The sequence below is a fragment of the Leptidea sinapis genome, chromosome 22 (assembly GCF_905404315.1).
Source record: "Leptidea sinapis chromosome 22, ilLepSina1.1, whole genome shotgun sequence".
NCBI classification, from domain to species: domain Eukaryota; kingdom Metazoa; phylum Arthropoda; class Insecta; order Lepidoptera; family Pieridae; genus Leptidea; species Leptidea sinapis.
Window position 1 is genome coordinate 4,436,110 of NC_066286.1, and position 25,695 is coordinate 4,461,804.

The window sequence follows — 25,695 nt, forward strand, 5'->3', positions numbered from 1 at the left end:
TAAAAATTAACTTAACATTTGTATTGTTAATCCTGTAAATATCCCAAATTTTTTTATTTTTAAAGTCATATCCCTCACTTCTACGAGTAAGTATACAAATAAAATTTGTAACAAAAATGTATGAATTATGCGGGACTCGAACGCGACCTCTCGGGTTCCGTGCGAGCGCAAATTTTAACTGAGCCAACTGTTCGAGTTCGCATGGAGCGTAAATTAGCGTTAATCAGGTTATCAACTGTAAAGTAGTTCCTGTGGATGGAGCCACAACCTGAGAGTTGAACAAAACATACCGCGATCACCGTGTCCCATGCTCTCTTGTAACACCAGAGGAATGACAAGAGCCTTACTGACCTTATAAAGCATATGCAAAGCAAACGTACATATTATTTGGCTCCGGTCGGAGACAACTTTTCTTCTTCCTGCTTTCTCTACTGCTCTCTGCCTTCTCTACTGCTCTCTGCTTTTTTGCAATACCAGAGAACGAAATGCGAAAGCGTAGCGAAAGGTTCTTTAAGTCACACACCTAGATTTTTTTTATGTAAATAAGGAACGAGATGAGCAGGACGTTCAGCTGATGATAATTGATACGCCCTGCCCATTCAAATGCAGTGCCGCTCAGGATTCTTGAAAAACCTCAAAAATTCTTAGCGACACTACAACTGCGCTCGTCACCTTGAGACATAATGTTATGTCTCATTTGCCCATGCTAATTTCACTAGCTATGGTGCCCTTGAGACCGAAACACAGTAATGCTTACACATTACTGGTTCACGGCAGAAATAGAATCCGTTGTGGTACCCGTACTAGATACTAGACACACAATACATTAAAAAGTATTAAAATACTCATCGAAAAAAGTATTGTATAACTATACTTTATCATTTGGCAGCGGGCATGGCACATAGCTCGACGGACAGATGGTTGTTGGGGCAGTTTAGTCCTCGAATGGTGTCCACGTATTCAAAGATACATGAGATAGGCCAATGATCTGGCCAAGATCCCCGGAATAGGTTGGATGAGGGCAGTGCAGGACCAATGGCCGTGGAGATCTTAGGGGGGGCTTTTTGTCCAGTAGTGGACGTCTTCCGGCTGAAGTGTGACTTTGCCATATAAGTTTATACCTAAACGATTTGTAGGGTCACCTTACGGTAATCCAGTATTGTATCACCGCTGCACATATTCTAACATAACCAGATGGAACAAAGAACCAATGCTAATCTTTTAGATGGTTACGCTTTTCAGGCTAAGAGCAAACGAATTGATTATTATTGCACTTTTAGTGGCGCTAAACAAGAAGAAGAGGAATCGTCGTTACTGGGTACAATTTTGAGAAAATAAATAAATGCCTTAAAAAAAATGCCATGGATATTGTTCGACCGCAATTTTTAAATTTTCCGCTTCACACATTTTGTTACCAACGACGAGTCTACAGACGTCCACTCGCTACAAAGCTCGCGCGAATCGGAATTGAAATATCCGTGCGTGTGGTGTGCGGCGGTTGAGCCGAAATGTATGCGTGAGCTGGGTTCAGGATGACGTCATTGAGTTTTTTCCGTTCTTACAAATCGAACGCACCGAAACGAACGTTAGGTTTTTTTTCAGTCAGGTTTCCGAATCTGAATTCCTGGTCAGGAAACCTAATCCGGTTGCCGAACGTTTGCGCCCAGCCTTAAGGTACTCGTGCTGTATCGTCATAGTTTATTCCATTTATTCCATAGTTCAGTTGTACGTGAAATCAAGTTCTTTGAATACATCACTGTGGAGTAACACCACACAAACAGATGCTGGGATTTAAATTATAGTTTGTTTTTCTAAAAAAATATACATTTTACTAAATCGTGGTAAATTACAGTTGGAATAATATAAGTTGTAATTGAAACTTCAAATACTTAAGTCTATTCAGCTTCTTAGTACTTAAATAGAACAGTTAAGAGTTCGCCATTCAAAAGTTGAAGTTATTTCAAAGTTTTAAATTCATTTATGCATTTGAAATCTCCTTTCATATGTTTGGGTACCAGCCAAGGTGAAAGGCGAATATTCAGCTTACAAAGGAAATTGACCTCTTATGTAAGGTTGAGTTCACATAGTTCATTCAGTGACGATGCAAAGCCAAAATTAAACGTTTTATGCTGCTTAAAGGGTTCCGTACAAGATATAACAATAGTACTTTATAAATAATTTATTAGGGCTTAACCGCATTAAGATTTTCGCACAAAAATAGAAAAAATTTGACTTCCCCATACATAGAACATAAACTCGAAAATTTTTATTCATCAAACCCATACGGGATGGATTGGTCTTCAAAAATGATATTGAGGTTTTAAACTGAATAGTTTGCGCGATAGACACTACGAAAGTGGTAAAATGTGCGTGTCCCCTGTAACTTCTAAAAAATATATGATGCATTACCACCTACATTACCATGCAAACTTCCACCAAAAATTGGTTTGAACGAGATCTAGTATGTAGTTTATTTTTAATTTGAAAAAATAGTTCATACCTGACCTCTACTCAGCGAAAGGAATATTCCTACGAAATTTCAAGTCTCTAGCCCTTATGGTTACAGAGATATCATGTTGAGTCGATATATACATGGAAATCTCTTTATATGTATAATGCTACTAATATCTTTCCTTTCTTTGCGTGCGTCCCTGCAGAATGGGGTGTCGCTATGCCAGTATGATAACTCTCTCTGTTTTCCCGACTTAAACATTCTATTGATATAAAACCGTTAGTTGCGAATGCAAAGGGCAAGTACTAGTATAGTATATACTACACCCATGCCTCGCGCATTATTGGAATTATGGGTTTTGATAGTTCAAGCGACTGCTAGTTCCACTGTCACCGAAAGCAAAGAATCCAAAAGCCAAATTGGCTTCCAAGAAACCAGGTGTCATTGCAAATAGAGTTGTCAAATCATTCATTCAAAAAGATCTGCAATCTACCATTGACATGCCGTGTGCTGTCTAAAAGTTAAGCTTATATGAGGTGATGCAATCTTTTAGTTGAGCCACCAACAAACATAGTAATCGACCACTATCACAATTAATAACATCAGGAAATTCGTGAATCGCGCAGTCTGTTGAGCGTTTACAATTGTTATTATTGTTAATTATTTTGTTGCATCATTTAATTTATTAATTAAGCGTAACTTCTACTCAAGTAAAATATATAAGATATTTTAAGGGATAGTTTGATATGTTTAAGGGATAGATGGCAATGACAGTACAGTATTGTATATGTTTTTTAAAAGAGCGCAAAAAAAGAATGCTGGGAGAGTTGAGAGAGCGCTGCTTCTTCTCTCTCAGAGCGCCATTTGTTTCCGAAGTGGTGGTAGTGTTTTGTATATTAGAAATGACATCTATATGCCATTGATGATCCAGTCATCGGTAGCTCTGCTACATGTAGTTAATTTTAAATTATATATATTTAATTCATCATCATTATCTTTATCAGCTGGAAGGCGCCACTGTTGGACAAAGGATTCATGATTATTTATAATTTATTTATTTTTTATTTATATTTATTTATACATAGGGTATGTGGATTGATGCATCTCTTGGGCTTAAAAGGAAACAACAGAAGCCTCTTATGATCACTTTGTTATTCGTCCATCCATCTCTCTGTTCCTCAAGATCCTTTGTCTCAAGGTCGCGTGGAGGTAACTAGTTGAAATTATCGATATACTCAAGTCTAGAGTCTCTTGAAGATGTGAAAAAATGAAACATCATAAAACAATGATAATCTAGTCCCAGGCCTGTGGAGCATTGAGATTAACGACAGAGCCATTTTTAATAAAACATTAATTTATGGATATAAGTCCTGAAAAGCAACTGGACCTATATGCTTAACAACATATAGGTCCAGTTGCTTTTCAGTTCTATATGCCAAATTATTAAAAAACGTTTTTGTGGCAAAGGTTACCATAACATAAATGAATTTCTTAATGATACCACAGACTGGTAATAGAGCAAATGCCCTCAGGCTATTAAATTATAAATTTTATTGTCGATACTACATAGCACCCCGCGCTTTGTGTCAGCTTAGCACCTCAGGGGATATTGTAACTAGATTTAGAAAAAAAGCCTGCTGAGTATCTTGCGCCTGTTCTTCCAAGTCTATATATAAGGCATACAATTTGGAATGGGTGGAGCTTTTGACGTTTAATAAGTGATTTTAAATCCTTTTTGAATAATAATGTTTGAATTTGAATTATAAAGGTTTCTTCTCAATCGGACACTCTTGTCAGAGTGTTCGTGGTCGCTAAGATGATATAACATTAGTCGCCGTTGGTCTCTTTAGTTTTGGATCGCACTGCCTCCCTCGCGATTCTCTTCCACTTGGCCATGCACTATCAATCGCTCAATGAATCCTTCATTTCTGGAGATTTCACCAATGAACTTCAGAATTCGTAGTAGCACAGTCGACGATAGCTTATTAAGTAGATGATATATTTCGTTTATCTTCAGTCCAAGGGGTCTTCAGGAGTCGTCTCCAACACCACATCTCTAAGGCATCTATTTTGCGGCGGTCTTGCAGTCTAGGGAACCAGTTTTCAGCCCCGTAGAGGAAGTTTGGAAATACAAGGCACCTCACAAGTCACACCTTGGTGGTTGTGGTGAATCTTCTGCCCTTCCAGATCTTATTGAGCTTCTCTACCGCACACTTAGCTATAAAACATCACCTTCGGATTTCCAGCTCACAACCCCCAGCTTTAAGGTTAAGGCGCGGTCATACCTCAATATCCACAAAAATTGGTTTCTTAGATAGTCGATTACAACATAACGCAATGAAAATATTCCGACGCAAAAAATACAGTGCACAAAGAAGGACTTAAAGAAAATTTAGAACCGAATAGAATATTTATATATTATTTGAAATATCCAATAAAAAATTTGTAATTTGCTTCTCAAAAATAAACTTTGGAGTCAAAAATCTCCGAATTTTCAGCTATAAAAACATTCTTGTTTCAAAGAATATAATAGATTTAGTACTTTTCTAAAACTTAAACCGAACATTTTTTTAATTTAATATGTAAATTATGGATAAACAAATGAAAATCAGTTAAATAAATGCCCATTTGCAGTTTCGCCACATACGTCATGATCGACACAAATATTGTAGGGTTGGTTGTAGCGTTTATAATCCTAGTCAGCGCCTTAATCCTTAAAGTTATAATGAAAGGTAATTCATTCCGAGTACACTTTATTTTTTTTTTATTAAAATAAAAGGCTTGGCAATATAAACCGAAAATAACTAACGTTTATTGTGAAAAACTAAATTACACCTATTACAAGCCTTCCGATAAATTGCGAACGAAACATTACCCTTGTGAAGATTTGGCGAATATCCAGACATTCTGTGCCAGAGCGGAGTGCCTAGGGTCCGTCCGGTTATTCCAACGTGATAGATCACTGCTTTCTTAACTCATAAATTTGCATTGCATCAAGCAATTGGTTTGTAGGGAAATAGCAATGTCAGGACCGAATCAAATCTGCACGTCGTACAGAAGCTATGAATTTTAAATTTAGCCTGTTGAAACTGGTTTTTGGAATATACAATTTCACGCATTGAAATTTACTACAGGGAAGTTTTCTTTGTGAGACTACGATAGCGGCGTTTTTTTTTTATGGCAGTAAGAAACGAGAGGAGCAGGACGTTCAGCTGATGGTAATTGATACGCTCTGCCTATAACAATGCAATACCGCTCAAAATTCTTGAAAAACCCAAAATTTCTGAGTGGCTCTACAATTGCGCTCGTAACCTTGAGACATAAGATGATAAGTCTCATTTGCCCAATAATTTTACTAGCTACGGCGCCCTTCAGACCGAAACACAGTAATGCTTAAATATTACTGCTTCACGGCAGCAATAGGCGCCGTTGTGGTACCCATAATCTAGCCGGCATCCTGTGCAAATGAGCCTGTCACTGGTGGGAGGAATTACTTAATTTACTGACGTGAATCAGTTATGTGCAAACGATATTGTGTTTTGGTTTAAAGAAAGCCGTAGTTAGTGAAATTACTAAGCTAATGACACTAAGGTTGAGATTTATAGAGCGTACTTACACTTTACACAAACTTTACTTAGGTAAAACTGCTAGTGTAAGCTTAGCATAATCTTTAATTTCGTTTTTATAGTTTTTATTTTTATGGAAGAGTAAACGAGCGTACAGGACACATCATGTTAAGTGATCACCGCCGCCCACATTCTCCTGCAACACCAGAGGAACCATAAGAGCGTTGCCAGTCTTTTATAAAAGTGTACTTTTTTTGACGTTGCACATGTCGTATCTGGAAACACCGCACATGGAACCTATACCATTAGGAGGCTCCTTTGCACAGGATGCCGGCTAGATTATGGGTACCACAACGGCACCTATTTCTGCCGTTAAGCAGTAATGTGACAGAATTATTGTTTCGGTACGAAGGGTACCTACCGTAGCTAGTGAGATTACTGGGCAAATGAGACTTAACATCCTATGTCTCAAGGTGACGAGCGCAATTGTAGGGTCGCTCAGAATTTTTGGGGTTTTTCAAGAATCCTGAGCGGCACTACATTTTAAAGGACAGAGCGCATCGTACCTGTTATTTCATAAGTACCAAATCCTTGGAGTGGCTTACTTATCAACTTTTTACTAATAAAAAACTTTCTAGACCACATTTAACCACCAGAAAATATTTTTAAACGTAGTTGCCAACAAGATGTATAAATGTGAAAGCTTAAGTTTAAAATACTTCTCTAGCCAACATCCGAGAAACGCTATTATCCCAAAACCAACATTAGATATTTGTTTGTAAATACCAATGATAATATCCCCGAGTAAACAGATAAAAAGGAAATAGACCTCGAATACCAAAAATTCCATTTAAATTATTTGTAAGCGACTTGAGAACAACTTTGGAATTGTAAATATTGCCCGAAATTCCGAGTTGGAATGTTCCATTGAGTTGAAACATGGAATTAATAAATCACAAATTGCAATTAATCGAATCTCTTCCGTTGAAAATTGTGAACATTGCGAGTTCAATGAAACCGCGGTTCGCTGGCTTTGAGATATTATCGTTCAGGGTTTGGATTACCTGTCTTTTACTGTCTATTTTTATGGGTTTTATATGGGATGGAATTGTGTATGGGGTCAGTAATATTTTTATAAGACAAAAGAAACATGTGCAAAAGTTATTTTTATGAAAATAAGGGTCGAGACAAGCAGGACGCACAGCTAATGGTAATTGATACTCCCTTTGCGAAGAGAGGCCATAACAATGCAGTACCGCTCAGGATTCTTGAAAAACCCAAAAATTCTGAGCGACACTACAACTGCGCTCGTCACTTTGAGACATAAGATGTTAAGTCTCATTTGCCCACTAATTTCACTAGGAACGGCGCCCTTCAAACCGAAATACAATAATGTTTACACATTACTGCTTCACGGCAGAAATAGGCGTCGTTGTGATACCCATAATCTAGCCGGCTTCCTGTGCAAAGGAGCCTCCCACTGGAGATAGCAGATTTTTCTTAGGATCACTAACGTTTATTTCCTCACTGTAGATACGGCTTTTTCCAATTCATGAAACACAACTGATGCCAAATTGAGCACACTTCCCTGTGAGTCATTTTAAAACAGGTCTGCCGTCTTAGGCAATACACTGCATTCCACCCTTGCCGCTTGGAACGTATCCAGTGGATACTAAATCAAGAAAAATATTTACTTGGCTTAGATCAATAACTTTTGTTTGCCTTTGTATGGCCAGATGTTTGAGTTTGTTATTCGATATCTAAAATGAGATGGATAAATTTTAATAGACTATTGCAGGTTGAATAATGGTACTTTTACATATTGTAACATATTACATCTGTTAAAATGAAAATTATTCAGCGTATGTTTATGTATGTACATGTAGATGATACATATGTACACGTGGCAAAAGAAGGAAGACAATGTTGTGTTAAGGAGTATGATAGATCTTGTGATAGTCGATGAAAGAATGAAAATGAAAGTAGTGGATACTAGAGCCTATCGTGGACCAGATGTCGGTACAGATCACTATTTGGTAATTAGCAGAATAAGTGGTTTGATTAAACGCTGGCGGAACAGATCAAAAGGGTCAACTACTGAATTAGAACGTATAAAAGTGGAAATATTAAAAAAATAAGCGAGTAAAAGAGATGTATAAAAAGTAATTGAGTGAACGGCTAGAAAAAAGCTGGAGTGATGTTAATGAGGAAAGTGTGAATGATGTATGGTTGGTATTTAAAACCAACATTATAAAATGTGCTGAAGATGTATGCGGTGTGAGTAAAAGAAGGCGCAAGAAATACCAGAATGCCGACTGGTGGGATGATGAAACTAGAAGAATGGTTGAGCTTGCAATAGAAGCAACGAATAGAGTGAGTCGCGGTATTAATGAAGATAATGCTAAAGAAATCAAGGACAAATATAGATGCGTAAAAGCAAAAGTTAAAGTTAAAGCAAGGCTGATCCGTTGACCGAAATAGCTGCCAGCGCTTGGGCTTCAAGTAGCCTTATTGAGGCGCGAATATAGTATTTTGAACATTCTCTAGTTAGTAATTGATTGATAACTTGACCAGGCTGTTTCCGTGATGACACCCAAGTAAAGCTAAAACTGAAAAACAGCGCTGCAACTTGCTGCAGCACAATGCTTAGTGAGAGACCTATATTAATTGATCTCATACAATAATTATTGTTGCCTTTATTCTAGATTAAGTATTATAGTTTTTTGTAAATATTCTTTTTGTTAACTTTAATTTATTCTTTGTGTGATCAAATAAAATAAATTTCTTTCTGTCTTTCTTTCTATTATACTGTTAGTAATAATACAATAGTGTTGAATTGGTAATTTTTTCTTAAGGGACGAGACGAGCAGGACGTTCAGCTGATGGTAATTGATACACCTTGCCCCTTACAATGCAGTGCCGCTCTGGATTCTTGAAAAACACTAAAAATTCTAACTAGCACTACAATTGCGCTCGTCACTTTGAAACAAGATGTTAAGTCTCATTTGCCCAGTAATTTCAGTAGCGACGGCGCCCTTCAGACAGAAACACAGTAATGTTTACACATTACTGCTTCACGGCAGAAAAAGGCGTCGTTACGGTACCCATAATCTAGCCAGCATCCTGTCCAAAGAAGCCTCCCACTGGTGGGAGCTCAATGAGCTTCAACATTTTTAATTGAGTCCACGAATGAATTATAAGTTATTAAAATCATAAATGTATTTTTGTTACAGAATAGACTTTCGTAACGGGGCTCCCATTCACTGGGCAGTGGCTGGCGAGTTCGGGACCAGGACTCACTTCGCTCTTAACGAGTCTGATCCTTCCTCAGCTCATCTTGTTGTGACCAAGGTGACGGGCTATGATGAAGGGGTGTACAGGTGCAGAATAGACTATGTTGACTTTCCCACCAGAAATTACAGAGTAAACTTAACAGTTGTTGGTAAGTCTACGCATGTTTTTATAAGATTTTAATCACTCAAAACACTGTTACTGTGCTACGGTCTGAAGGGCACCATAGCAAATGAAATTACTAGGCAAATGAGACTTGACAACTTTTATCTCAAGGTGACGAGCGAAGTTGTAGTACCGCTCAGATTTTTAGGATTTTCTGTAATCCTGAGCGGCACTGCATTGTAATGGGTAGGGCGTATCAATTACCAACAGCTGTACGTCCTGCTCGTCTCGTCCCTGTTTTCATAAAAAAAACACACTCAAACATCACATTTTAAGCGGCACTGCGATGGGGCTTGTGATTTTGAATTGAGATTTAAAATGTTAAGTCTGAGTATATTCAAATATATATTATATTATCCATATATTGTATCTTCAAAATATGCATATTTGTAAAAATAAATTTACACAATTTTACAAAAAAAGAAATTAAACCCCATCGATTTCCCGAAATACGTAGGTCACACTAAAAATACAACATGTTATAACCAAAATATTATGTTTATTGCTTTTCAAAACTCTCCTTTACATTTAAAATACTTTTTAACGATCGAACCATTTTCTTTAAAACAGTAGGACAACAGATCTAAAGGCATGTTTTCTACGTGCTGATTGAACGCTATCTCTGCCTCTTCGGAATTGGCAAAAGTGAAACCTCTCATCAAATCTTTGAATTTGGGGAATATACAGAAATAACAAGTTGCTAGGTCGGGGCTATGTGCAAGATGGGTGACGAGTTGTACTTTTTAGGAAGCTAAAAATGTTGTTGAAGAAGCGTTGTCATGATGTAGGAGAATGCGTCTTTTTGGTCGTCTTTCGCGATCTTTTTTTAACACCCTGGGTAAACAAATGGTAGAATACTACTCGGAATAAACACTCTTTTGATCTTCAAGTGGAATTGTGTAGATGGGACCCGTAGCTGAGAAAAAAATGCGATCATTTTTTTACCAACATGGGTCTCCCTACTACGGTCTGCTGTTCAAACTGGGTATCCATAAAACTACTTTGTACAATCGTACTTTGAAAAATTTGTATTGTCTATGGCAAAATATTTTATCTGCATTCGGGTGGCCAAAATGCCCTTATAACTCTATACTACAAGTGCAGCCTTGATGGATGTAATGAGTTCAAGTAATTAGCTGCACTCTTGTTATATTTAAAGCATTATTGTTGTCTATATTTCATATTATAGCTTACTTATGAGACGAAGGTTTTCAAACAGTGTGTGTTGCCAGTGATGACTTACGGTACACAGATGCAAGTGCAACGGAGAGGGCTATGCTCGGAGCTCCCTGCGAGGTCGAATTAGAAATGAGGACATCCGCAGGAGAACCAAAGTCACTGGCATAGCGCAAATGATTGCGAAACTAAAGTGGCAATGTGCAGTAGACATAGTTAAATATTCAGGTGGCCAGGTGGAGGTGGGGCAGAAAAGTACTCGAGGCGAGGCGAGTACTACTTGGTAGGCGCCCCACAAGATGGACCGACAATCTGTTCAAGATCGCCGGAATACGTTGGACGAGGGCAGCGCAGGACCGGTCGTCGTGGAGATCTTTGGGGGAGGCCTTTGTCCAGCATTGTACGTTTTACGGCTGATGATGACTTAGCACACTGTTTCATTATTCCAGACAATCATGTATTATGGTAATTGTCTCTATAATATTGTTTATAATTGATTTTATTAAATATTTTAATTTTTCACATTGCAGTACCTCCTGATTTACCAAAAATATTTGATGGTGATGGCAAGGAAATAACAGGAAACATGGCTGGACCTTTTAGAGAAGGACAAAAGCTGAAATTGATTTGTCGAGCTCCAGGAGGTTAGATTTATTTAATTTTCATTCACATATTTGTGATTATGAGGTGGCGACTATTAAATTAGTCACACACTTTTTGCGTTTTACATTTTCCGCAGTGGAAGGCTTCTTTTCACAGGAATCCGGCTAAATTATGGGTACCACAACGGCGCCTATTTCTGCCGTGAAGCAGTATTGTATACTATTACTGTGTTATTACGGTCTGAAGGGCGTAGTTAGTGAAATTACTGGGCAAATGTGGCTTAACATCTTATGTCCCTAGGTGACGAGCGCAATTATTGTAGTGCCGCACAGAACTATTGGGTTTTTCAAGAATTCTGAGCGGCACTACATTGTAATTGTTAGGGCGTATCAATTACCAACAGCTGAACGAGACATATTATTTGTTTGGAAACAAATGCTTACAAGGTGTGTAACACGAGAATTCCTGCCGACAAAATGCTGCGCAGTTTGGCAGAATAGTATGTATATTGTATATATTTCTATGTTATTTGTTTCTGAAAAATAATTCTTGTTCTGCAGTTAGTAAGTCTGAAAATATTGACTTAAATTATATTTTTTTTATATTTTTTATTTTATTTATTTATTTATTATATACAGACACTTTATCACATAATATTACATTATATTTGGTCCCTACACTAGGCGTAGCCTGTCCTGTAGGCAACCAATTTACATCCTAAGGTTAACAATATGAACCGAAAGGTCAAAAAGTGCACTCTGTATATGTGTGTGTGTACACGTGTGTGTCTCTGGGTGTGTGTGTATGTGTGTGTGTGTGTGTGTGTGTGTGTGTGTGTGTGTGTGAGGGTGGGTGTGAGTGAGTGTGAGTATCTGTTTATCATGTTACAAAGTATTAACATTATATGAATGCTAAGCTATCACTTTAAGAATAGCTTCCATGTCGGCATAAGTGAGTGTGTGTAACCATCTCTGTATTTTAAATTTGACCTGATGGACCGAGCAATTTTTAATAAAACATTTTAAATTTACCTTGTTGTATATATATGTATGTAAGAATGGGCTAAATCTACTTGCAAATGTTGTATTTATTATTGGTGTTGGAATCTTGTACGAACGGCTATCTAGTAGGTTTTTATAATTAGGCAAATTCAAGACCTCCTTATGCATGCTTGTCATAACACGCAAGATAAATATACCTCAGACAGAAAGAAGTTCTAAGTCTTTATATAGTTTATGTGTTGGGTATCTAATAGGTTTTTTAAAAATCACTTTAACGACAGCTCTCTGTGCTCTTTCTTAGAGTATCATGTGTGAAGTAGCCGCCCCTCCCCATACGGTGATACAATAAGATAATACAGATTGACCGATTGCAAAATAAATGGTTTTTAGCAGATTTAAAGATGCCGAAGCGCGTAAGTTCTTAAAAATATAGATCAGCTTGTGGACTCTTTTCGCTGTTGTATTAAGATGTTGCTTAAAGTTTAAGTTTTCGTCCATGACGACTCCTAAGTATTTTATATGAGTAGTTCTACTTATACTATTGCAAGAGCAAGGGCCAGATAGAGCAACAGGACATATGTGGACTTTAATATCAAAAATGTGGGAAGGGGATGAAGTTTTCGTTTTATGGAAACAGATGTACTGTGTTTTAGTGAGATTTAAGGTGAGAAGATTATTTTGTAGCCAAGTTGCAATATTCCTCATTTCTTGTTCCGCTGTGTGTAGTGCAGTATCCCAGTTTTTCCCGTAAAATAAAAGAGTTGTATCATCGGCATAACAGATGACGTCAGAGCTGGATACTTTAGTTTTGATGTCATTTATATACAAAAGGAATAACGTGGGGCCTAATATACTTCCTTGGGGGACGCCAAAATCTATTGTACTTGGATTGCTTTTCTTATGATCCACTATAACACACTGAGTTCGGCACAATAAATAGCTTTTGAACCAGTTCAGGCAATTACCTCGAATACCTAGGAGCTCAAGTTTTCGTAAAAGTATAGGAATAAAGACTGTATCAAAAGCCTTCGCGAGGTCTAAAAATACACCGATACATGCTTGCTGCTTATCTAGTTTGGAAGAAATATTTTTTGTTACTAAGTCTACAGCGTTTTCCGTTGACTTTTTTGTGCGAAACCCGAATTGTCTGTCAGATATTATTTTATGTGCGTCAAGAAAACTTGTCAATCGCTTGTGTACTAGTTTTTCCAAATTTTTTGAGAATGATCCTAATAAAGAAATCGGTCTATAGTTCGTAGGATTCAATTTGTTACCCGACTTATGAATAGGAACAATTGCAGCCATTTTCCAGGCAGTAGGAAAAATGCCTTGAGATAAACTTAGATTACATATGCTCGTCAGCGGGGGAGTAATATATTTTTTGCTAATATTCAAAAGGCGGTTTGATATTCCATCCAGTCCAGGAGCACTGTCAAGATTAGAGTTACTTATCAAGGATTCAATTTCTCGTTCATCAGTGGGTCCTAAGAAAAATGATTGCGCTGGATGATGGTATTTTCGAGTATTATCTTACTAGCGAGTGAAACTTCTGTTTCATTGCATGCTGTGAGTATCTTGTTTGCAAGAGTTTTACCTATGCCTGCAAAATATTCATTGGAATAATCCAGAGATTCCGTTACAGTATCTTTAATATTGGTGAGTTCTAGTGGTACTTGATTTATTTTCTTGGTGTGGGAAATTGTTCTTATACTCTTCCAGAGCTTTTTAGGGTCGTGTTTGTTTTTTCCAATTCAAATGACTCATGTTTGTGTTTTAGTTTTCGCAAAAGATCATAGTAAAAATTTCGGTAACGCGTGTAAATGAGTCTGACCGTGTTATTGTTGGGATTATTACGTAAGTGTAAATGTAAGCAATCTTTGTGCCTAGCACACCTAATTAGACCAGGCGTCATCCAAGGCTTGAAAGTAATTCTGGATCAACTTATTCATTTCTCTTCTAAATGTTTGCTTATAATGTTTGTTAGAATAGTATCAAAAACAGATACTGCTTTGTTTATATCAATGCTATTATAGACTTCTGTCCAGTCAGCCTGTCTTAATTCTTCTACAATGCGCTCTAGATTATAATTCTTTATGAATCTGCAAGTTTTATGTTGTTTGGTATCTTTAGTTACTATTCCGGTAATTACAATATCATGATCTGTAATATCTGATGTGTAAATAACTGACTAAGAGTGGTACTTAGAAGTTACGTGAATGTGATCTAGGCACGAATTAATTCGTGTAGGTTTATTTACGATAGGCTGAAGGCAAGTAGCCATTTGACTATCATCATTAGAGCAAATATTAATATTAATATCCCCAGCAACAATTACACAACGAGCATCTTTAATATCTTGGATTACTGTAGCTAGAGAATCTAGAAAAGGCGATGTATTTATAAATGACGGCGATCGATATAGGGCTAGTACGACAAGTTGATTTTTTAAAGTAATTTTTAAGCAATTTGCATCTTCAAAAACGGGCTCATCAACTTGCGGTGACCAACGTTCATTTACATAAGCAACTACGCCTCCTGCTCTATTTATGTATTTAATAATTCTAAAAAAATTGTATCCCTCTATTTGGGGTATGGTAGAGTCCTCATGTATCCAGCATTCGGTCAATACTATAACGTCAAAGAGCATACTAAATCTAGACAGGGTCACCAAAAAGCTATCGAAATTACGTTGGATACTTCTGATATTAAAGGTCAGAATTTTAATATCAAATTTAGTGTTAACAAGAGTTCTACAACAGTCGGGACTATGTGCAATATGGCAAAAGTCATCGGGCGTATCAAGTTCTCTAAGAATTTCCGAATTAGCCAGTGTCATGGTTATCAATCATAAGATTTGGAAAAATATCCATACTGAACGTTTGCCAAGATAGTCCAGATGTAGTATAATATATAATATGTAATTTACTTAAATTTACTACTTCGGTTAAGTATTTATGAGAGATATAACAGGTGAAGTGAATATTTAAATGTGATAAAACAGTTGGTGTTTGGAAGGTAGCGTGAGTGTTTTGTGTTGTGTTATATGTTGTGGGTGTGTTTCGTGTATAGTTTGAATTGAAAAAGTAATTAACAAAATAAAAAGCCAAAAATAAACTATGCAAATCAAAAGTACATAAAGAGTTCACGAAGAACTTATTCAATATCTTCGAATTTTTTAATATTAATGACTTCAGAGCCTTTGCCATTACCTTCAATCTTCTTAACCAAAATAGAGCCTCCTTTTGTCCAACAATATTTAAATCCAGCATCCTTAAAGCGTTTTCTGCATTCACGAAATAAGATTCGGTTGGCTTTTGTCAATCGCTCATTCACATATATATTTTTGGGTGAACCAGTAACACCAACATCCGCGGTCGATAATCGTCTTGACTTAGCTGATTTATAGAATTGGTCACGGCGTAGAAATCGCACCACCAAAGGCCTGGGTGGTTTGCTGGAGGTGGGAACTCGGGGCCCTGCTCGAACGACATGATCGAGATCGATATCCGTCAGCTTAGATCCTACTAATGCAGCCATAGTCAGGAGCAAATGAGGCGGGTTTTCATTGGGCGATTCAGGTATCCCGCAAATTTCTAGTTCGTTTGCCATCATTGTTTGGTATAAGGAATTTATTTGCCCTTGGAGTACTTCATTTTGCATACACGTCCTCAACCTTAGTTGCTTTTTCTTCTGCTACCTTAAGACGTTTCTCATTTTTAACAATAGTGCTACCCAATTCTTCGACTTTATTTTCACAGCGTCTCAGTGCCAATATAGCCACATCAAACTCATTTTTCATTGCACCAATATCAGCCCTAAGCAGACGGATTTCATCTGTCAACATCGTTAAGGGTGACGGTTGTTCTTGCAATTGGTTCACTGAAGTGGGGTTAGTCACTTTAGGTTTCCTAATCGTAACGTTTTCATCTCTTTGAGCTGGTGTCACACTATTATCTGCGCCCTTTTTAGACACAGACGAGCAATCTGGGCATACCCAGGTATTTTTCGAATCGGTGTGTATACTTGTGATATTTACACAAGTAAGATGAAATCGTTTTACACATTTTGATTCAGAGCAACTTATGTATCTCTTATCACTAATAGTATTTGTACAAGCAGCACAACGAATATTTTGTTTCGAATTCATATTATAAAAGAACCTTTACCAATAGATCCGCTACAATTGCGACAGTCGCTATCGTTCGAAAATCACAGTTTCGTGGTACACAGGTCAGCGACAAGGCGACGGCGAGCTCGCGACGCGACGAATAAACTTGTAGGTATATAACAAATATAATTTCGTTTTTTTTTAAATAAAGGAAACTTATTAAATAGTTTGTTTCGTGTTCTGTACCTCTAAAAAGATATATTATTTGCCTTAGTACTAAGTAATATTATCTGCTTCAGTGACACAGTGCTTAAAAACAGTGAAATCTCGGTAGTTAGTTACAATAATAGTTTCGATACAACATATACTTTTCGAAATATTAAGTCTTTAGCTACTCTGCGCCGCACAAGGAAGTTCATTCCACAGCTTTGTAGTACGTGGAAGAAAGCTCCTTGAAACCCGAATTTGAATATGAATTTGAATTTGAATTCGGAACATTCCCCGTGATGAATTCGGTAGAGGACACACAATGAAGCGATGTCTCTACGCAGCGCCAAGTAATCCGTAGGTCCGGCCCCACATGGAGTATTGCTGTCATCTCTGGTCTGGCACACCCCAGTATCAACCATCACCGATACATTTGACCGCGTGCAACGTAGAGCAGCTCGAATTGTCGGGAACCCAGTGCTCTGTGAACGGCTGGATCACTTGGTGTTGCGTAGAGATGTCGCTTCATTGTGTGTCTTCTACCGCATTTATCACGGGTAGTGTTCCGAAGAGCTGTTTAACCTGATTCCTGCCACCAAATTCCACCTTCGCACGACACGCCACAAGTTAGGATATCATCCCCACCATATGGATGTGTGGCGGTCCTCCACAGTGCGGTTTTCAAGAAGCTTTCTTCCACGTACTAGAAAGCTGTGGAATGAACTTCCTTGTGCGGTGTTTCCGGGACGGTACGACATGGGTACGTTCAAAAAAAGCGCGTTCACCTTACTTAAAGGCCGGCAACGCTCCTGTGATTCCTCTGGTGTTGTAAGAGATTGTGGGCGGCGGTGATCACTTATCAACAGGTACGCCCGTTTCTCCTCCTCTACGTCGCACGCAGTCAAATGGATCGTGCTGATACTGGGGTGCGCCAGACCAGTGATGACAGCAATACTCCATATGTGGCCGGACCTGCGCTTTGTACAGCGCTAGAATGTGGGCCGGCTTGAAGTATTGCCGTGCTCTCTGTATGACGCCCAGTTTCTTCGAAGCCAATTTGGCTTTGCTCAGCAGATGGCCACGGAATTGGCAATCGCTCGAGATTTCGAGACCCAGTATTCCGATACTAGGCGAGGCTGTATGGGAAGTATTGTCGAAGAGCGGTGATTTGATATTGATTTTTTTGAAACTGAAAAGTGTCTAATTTCTATAAAATTAAGCTATACGAACACTAATAAGAATTACGTCAATCAAAATACAAAAAATACATTTTATTCAAAAGCGCTTAGTCTTTATAAATATTTAAAGTTATCTATTTGATTATAAATAATCGTATATTTAATGCCTTTAGAGATAGGATGGCATTGTTTAGAAAACGTATTTTTCATAGTATTACACTTTTATGAAAATAACATTAATGTTCGGGGTTTATATTATATTGTTTATTTTAAATTTAATCAATTAAAATTGTGTTAGTTTAAAGTATTTATTTCATAACTATAAACTATAAGGCACTAAAAATGAAATATTTATAATAATATTTACCAACGATAATATTTTTCATTAATAATAAAAATTATTATAACTTTATTTCCCAAATATTATAATATATAATAGTACTAGCTGACCCGACAGACGTTGTTCTGTATATAATAAATAAAATAATGTTTTTATATGAATTTGTCAATAATATATCATAACATCAACAATTACTTCGTAAAATATGCACCCTGCTGTCGTAATGAAATTGTTTCACAGTGGAACTGTCAAACCGTGCGTCAATAAATTCTCTCATGGAAAATATGTATGGACACATCAAAGGAAAAACAAATTTGTTGTTTTTATTTAATTTAGCAGCACTTTTCCTATTTATTCACCTTTTAAACCTTCTCTGGACTTCCACAAATAATTCAAGACCTAAATTTGCCAAATCAGTCCAGCCGTTCTCGAGTTTTAGCGAGACTAACGAACAGCAATACATTTTTATATATATAGATTACAACTTAAAAATATGTTTCTAAATTATATTATTATTTATTTACATCCAATGACAGTCGGCAAAGACAACTAAACTAGTATGAACTATGTTTCGTCTGTCAGTGACTTCTCGGTACCAGACATAATTAATTATTATTACCTACATAGTGAAATCAAATTTTCATAATCGGATAAAATAAAATAATACTACTGTCTAAATACAAAGTGTGTGTATATGTGTAAAAAGAGTGTGTGTGTATATGTTTGTGTGTGTGTGGGTGTAAAAGGAGGTGTTAGTGTTTAGATATGTTATTATGATTTGTATGATATTAATTAAGAAGTTTACTGTATTAAATTATCGGTTAATATTATTCTTGCCACGCATTCCAACTTTCTAATAATTCTTCAAAATTATAATATAAATCCAATACTTTTCAATTCGTCGAACTAATTATGCCGTTGCAATAAAGTTTTCTAAGTTTACCATTTACGTTTAGATTCTCATATTAAGAAGCATATTGAATCAAATTAAAGTTTGGAATCTCATGAACTTCCAAAAGTCTATTAATATTGGAATTGCTTAGATTTGAAGTTAATGCTTCAGTTTATTTGTATTTTGTGTGAAATGTTAATTAATTAGTAACAATTGTTTGATAGCGATTTTGTCACGAATATTATTATTGTATTTTACTCTATGACATTATAATTTATTAACTTGCTCTTGTTTGTAATTTTTAACTCTTAGATTTCGCTAAAACTAACAATTAGTCAATTAGTAAGGTTTATCAAATATAATAAAAACAAATAATATATATTTTAGAATTTAATAACCGTTAAATAAAAAATAAATAAAAATAATTTACTCTCAAACTACCTAGTCCTGCCATAAATACTGAAACAAAGAAAAAAACCACCTTTTTCGTACGAACAATACGTCGACAGCCAGATATTTTTCTGAGACAAATAGGGACAAGGAGGTCTCATTGTACCTATTAATAGACTGGTACACAAATATTTTACTAATACCAAGCGTATGGAGAGTTTTAAGAATTGCATTTGTCTCCATACCTACTTTGTGTAATGCAATCGCAGCGATTCGTTTCTCTTTATCACCCCACTCCAATTTAACACCGCAAAATATTGTACAATTTATTGGTGGAAAAATGAGTAAACTCAATGAACAATCATATTAAAATGACAGATTCCAAATTCAAATGTAACAATTTCTTTATTTTTAATTCTACAAAAAATTATGGCCAGACTAAGTGTATTCATTTTAATATTACTAATGTCTGTATGATAGGATAATTATTTCCACGCACGATTTTGCAACCACATTAAATTACTTTTTTTTGCAGGTAAACCTCCACCAGACATCGCTTGGTATCACGGCGACGAGCGTCTCTCAATAGCAAGAGACTCCTCAGTGTGCCAGCTGAGTATAGCAGCTTTGTCGAGGGAGATGAGCGGCGCCAAGTTGCGGTGTCGTGTCAGTCCACCATTACTGCAGATGCAAGCACGTGACGTCATTCTGAAGATGTACTGTACGTATACAAATTATATCAGTATGTTACCAACAGACATCGACGATGTGACTCATCTGGTTCTGAAAGTGGGGTAGCAGTACTGGAGATGTCGCTGACCTATGCCGGAAGAAACTTGTGTCTTCTATCGTCCTCTCTTGAGAGAGTCGCGGAATGGGGTAAAATTAACCTTTTCAAATGTAACCCCCAGATGACTTAAGTTTGCGCGCTTAACACTAAAAAAACCTTATTCGTCGTATCACCGCTCTTCGACAACACTTCCCTTAAAGCCTTGCCTAGTATCGGAATTCTGGCCCTCGAAATCTCAAGCGATTGCCAATTCCGCGGTCATGTGGAATGCTTAGCCAAACTTCGAAGAAGCTGGGCATCATAAATAGAGCACGGCAATACTTCAAGCCGGCCCACATTCTAGCGCTCTACAAAGCGCATGTCCGGCCATATTTAGAGTATTTGGGAGTGTTCTGAAGAGCTGTTTCACTTGATTCCTGCCGCCAAATTCCACCTTTTTACGACATGCCACAAATAAGGATAAAACCATTTGGATGTCTGGCGCACCTCCACAGTGCGGTTTTCTAGGAACTTTCTTTCACGTACGACCACTTTGTGGAATGAGAATGTGCGGTGTTTCCAGGACGACATTTAAAGGGCCGGCAACACTCTTGTGATTCCTCTGGTGTTGCAAGAGAATGTGGGCGGCGGTGATTACTTAACATCGGGTGGCCTTTAAAGACAGACTTCTCAAGATAAAGATATATCTCTTTATACAATTGTTTATTTCACTTTATAATTTAATAATATTTAAATATGGAAATATGGCGATTTAAATTCATCTAAGATTTTTCATCTTAATAATGCACAAGACATTAATATTAATTCTTACATTGACATGTAGATTGTCTTCTGTCTGTTCTTTTTATTCCGTTTTAACTTTAAAGCCACTTACTTATTAAATTAAAAATATAAACACCTACCCACCTACACAACAGAGAAAAAATTAACATTGGACTTCACTTTCATATCAGCTAAGAGACATCCTGCTGGACAAATGCCTACCCCAAATATCTCCACGACAATTTTTCCTGCTCTGCTAACGTCCAAGGTACTTTTGCCATCTTGAACATTTCATTGATTGCATCTTGTACGAGGCCTACTAAATGCGTCTTCCAGTACGTGGTCGCCATTCCAGTACTTTTTGCCCCAACCACCATCTCTCCTTCTGGTATCTGCCTTGACAGGGCTATATCGATGACTTTAGTTCTCCTACGGATCTCCTCATTTCTGATTTGATCTCGCAGAGAAACTCCGAATATAGACTTCCCCATTCATCCCCCTTCCCCATCAGGAGATTTTAATATTAATACACTGAATTGTAATAAAATCTCTCAACAGTTAAAGCAAATCGTGCAAAACTTTAACTTTAGATTACACATTAATCTACCAACGAGAAATAGCACATGCATTGATCATATAATAAGTAATATTGATGGCGCTATAGGTTCTTTACATAATTACGATATTTCTGACCATAACACAGCACAAATTCTAAGTTTCGAAAGTGTTAACATTAAAAATAAAATATCTATGTTTATGTACAAACGTAATTATAGTAATTATAATATTAAGATATTCAAAAATTACCTAAAAAGCTTGTCGTTCAATGAAGTCTATGAAGAAAAAAATTTCAATAACGCTTTTAGCAAATTTCATTCCTTAGTAACTCTATTATATAGACTTTGTTTTCCGAGAATAAAAATTAAAAATATGGAATCCAATGGAAAGCCCAAATGGATAACTAAAGGTATTCGAATAAGCTGTAAAATAAAAAGAGTATTAAGATATAGAAAATGTAGAAAAAAAGACGATAGCAATAAGAATAATTATTTGAAATATGCAAGAACACTTAAATATTGTATTGCCACATCAAAAAAATTGAGTAATACCCATTATGTAGCAAACAGTAAAAACATATGCTATGCGACGTGGAGAATTATTAAAAATGAAACAAAAAGTAACAATAGTGACACTTGTATAGAATCAGTTATAGTAAATAATAATGAGATTAATAATACTAAAGATATAGCAAACAGTTTTAATGATTATTGGATAAATTTGACTAACAGCAGTGATAAATGTCTGACAAAGCGAAAGTTGAAACCTTGTATAAATCAAAATAAAACTGGAAGTAGTATTTTTCTCAATCCAGTAACGGAAAACGAAACATTAAAAATAATACAATTGTTGAGGAATACTAAAGCAGTAGGCTATGATGAAATTCTCACAAAAATTATTAAAATATGCAAAGATGAACTAGTACCAGTTATAACATACCTAATCAATTTGTCGTTTGAAACTGGTGAATTCCCAGACGCACTAAAATTATCGGTGGTCAAGCCACTACATAAAAAAGACGATAAAAAACAACTTAATAACTACCGCCCAATCGCACTCGTATCTATTTTTTCAAAAGTCTTTGAGAAAGCAATGTATGGTCGTTTAACAATTTTTTTTACAAAAAATAATATAATAAACAAGCAACAATTTGGCTTTCAAAAAAACAAGTCGACAACATTAGCTGCATTTAAACTGGTTAACAAAATAGCAGAAAATATAGATTCAAAAAAACCAACGTGTGTAATATTTTTTGATATGAGCAAGGCTTTTGACTTCGTATCACACACCATCTTGTTGGATAAGTTGGAGCAAAATGGCGTTAGAGGACCAGCTCTTAACTGGATGGAGTCCTACTTAAAAGACCGTAAGCAATGTGTGGAGATCAATTCTATCGACGAAAAGGCTACCATAATTGCCCAACAATCAAACTTTAAATTAAATAGATTTGGTGTTCCGCAAGGAAGCGTCCTTGGACCATTATTATTTTTAATTTATATTAATGACCTGCCTAGTGTGACAAAAAATGACTGTTATTTATTTGCCGATGATATATCAATAATTATGACATGTAATAATAAAAATGAGATTGATACTTATGAAAGTGAAATTAATAATGAAATTAATACAGTGGTAAATTGGCTAGAGGATAATAATCTTCAAGTTAATATTAAAAAAACCTCATTTATGCAATTTAGTTTAAGTAACCGCTCTAATAACTATAGCCTTAAGATAAATTATACAAATACCCAAATAGAAGAAGCTTTGCATGTTCAATTTTTAGGAGTACTTCTAGATAAAAATCTAAAATGGAAAGAGCATGTAGACATGGTATGCCAAAAAATTGATAGATATGTTTATGTGTTATATAGATTGCGTAAAACGGCTTTACAAAGTACAGTCCTGGCAGCTTATCATGGTTATGTCGCATCAGTACTTCGATATGGACTAATCTTGTGGGGAAACTCTAGCGAGGCTAATAGGGCTTTCATGGCCCAAAAGAGATGCTTAAGAGCTATGACAGGAGCTTTTTACTTTGATTCGTGTGAACCACTGTTTAAAGAATTACGTATTCTTCCATTTCCCTGTATGTATATATACGAAATATGTATCTTTGTCAAACAACATGACCATTTATTTACAAAAGCAAGAGATATTTATCCGAGAAATACAAGAAACGGTGACAGACTGGTGATTGCACACAAATTTCATAATGCATCCTACGGAAAATGTAGCTATGTCATGTGTATAAAAATATTTAATAAACTCCCTCCAAGCTTACGCGTATTACCCGTCCAACGATTTAAAAAGGATCTTTTTACATGGCTTATAGATAAATGTTTTTATTCCATAAATGAAATGTTGACACATTAGGTTAAATTAAATTGACTTTAAAATATATATTAATTCTAGTCTTTAAATAATGACATTTAAAATAATAATTATAATTTAAATTAACCTAAGTGCTTAAAATATAGAGTTTGTTAATCAATTATAATAATAACTAGAATTTTGTTAATAGTAATTTTGCATGCCAGAAATGGCCGATAACATTGATACATTAAAACTACTTACACCCATTGTTACATGTTTTCTAGCAAAATAAAGAATTTATTTATTATTTATATTTATTTATTGCCCTCTGAGTCCTGGAAATACCTTTTTAGTGACTCTGCCTACTGAGCTAGAGGCCCCTGGTTCGAATCCCGGTAGCTGCAAACATTAATATTATGATAAATATGGATGTTTGTTTCTGAGTCATGTATGTTTATAAGTATATTGTATGAAATATATCATTGTCTTGTACCCATAGTACAGGCTATGTCTAGTTTGGGGCAAGATAGTTAATGTGAAAGTGTGTCAATATTATATTATTATTATATTTTGATTTTTATAGCCAGTATTGTGATCGTCGCATAAAAAGACAGTTTTAAAAGTTAACAACAACACGTACAGAGTTTCATACTCAGATCCAAGCAAATGTCACGTTGAGCAAACATGTTAACATGATTGTTGAATATGTGAAATATAAATGTTTGTTGCTAACAAAGATATATTGTGACCGTTTGCATAAGAGTTGGATAAAAGTTATGATCTGAATAAAATGATTCAAAAACCGTGCTTTCAAAAGGGTTAAACTGGGACCTGATAATGATAACAGTAGTTTTTGCATATATTTTTTTATTTTAAATTATTCAGCATTTAGTTTTAAAGTCGGTTTATTCGGAGATATAAGCTTTCCTCTAGTTTCTTCTTATCGACGACGATTGATGAACGAGGACAAAAGATTCGGGTCATGTGAAATTTAAATTACTGGGCAAATGAGACTTAACATCTTATGTCTCAAGGTGATGAGCGCAATTGTAGTGGCAACCAGAATTTTTGGGGATTTTTCAAGTGGCGGTCCTCCACAGTGCGGTTTCAAGGAGCTTTCTTCCACGTACTACAAAGCTGTGGAATGAGCTGCCTTGTGCGGTGTTTCCTAACCTTCAAAAAATGCGCATACTCCTGTGATTCCTCTGATATTGCAAGAGAATGTGGGCTTTGGTAATCACTGAACACCAGGTGACCCGTACGCTCGTTTGTCCTCCTTTCCATAAAAAAAAAGTATCCTGATCGACACTGTATTGTAATGGGCAGGGCGTATCAATTACTATCAGCTGAAGGTCCTGTTCGTGTTGTCCCTTCTTTTCATTAAAAAAAACGTGATATTAAGTGATCTCCGCCGCCACGACAGGAATCAAAGGAGCGTTCACGATCCTGGAAACCCCGCGCAAAAACGCTTATTCCGTAGTTTGGTTGTACATGGAGTTTACTCCTTTAGAATCGGTTTTTATATTAGGCGCCCGGTATGAGAAAAATATGGACAGTAAAATATGCTCATCAAAATTTGATAGTAACGTTTTTCTCATTTAAATAAAAACAGACTTTGTTAGCTTACAAATAAGGCAACAATTAGCATTGTATCTTCCTATCAGCCACCTAGCGTTACTTTTGAATTATTTTTTATTTTGCAATAAGAAGTGTTGTGGCTAGTGAAAGTTAGTTTCCTAAACTTTATTAGATGGAGTTGAACCACAGACACCCAATTAAAAACAAATAATACTAGATTAAATCTAGTATTAATTGTCATCTAGTGTCACTTTCATAAACTATTTCATATTTCCAAATCGAACGCTGAATCTTTCGAGTGATCCGACAACATAACTTTTTATTA

General features: G+C 36.2%; 1 protein-coding gene across 4 annotated transcripts in view; it reads left to right on the forward strand.

Annotated features, from left to right (window-relative positions):
• Positions 1 to 25,695, forward strand: part of LOC126970942 (nephrin-like) — a 192,888-nt gene that overhangs the window by 136,116 nt on the left and 31,077 nt on the right. For all 4 annotated transcript variants that reach the window (XM_050817083.1, XM_050817085.1, XM_050817086.1 and 1 more), the window contains exons 4-6: positions 9,252 to 9,460; positions 11,181 to 11,294; positions 19,905 to 20,090. In XM_050817083.1, the coding sequence (XP_050673040.1) occupies positions 9,252 to 9,460; positions 11,181 to 11,294; positions 19,905 to 20,090 (509 nt within the window). The remainder of the gene's footprint in view (positions 1 to 9,251; positions 9,461 to 11,180; positions 11,295 to 19,904; positions 20,091 to 25,695) is intronic.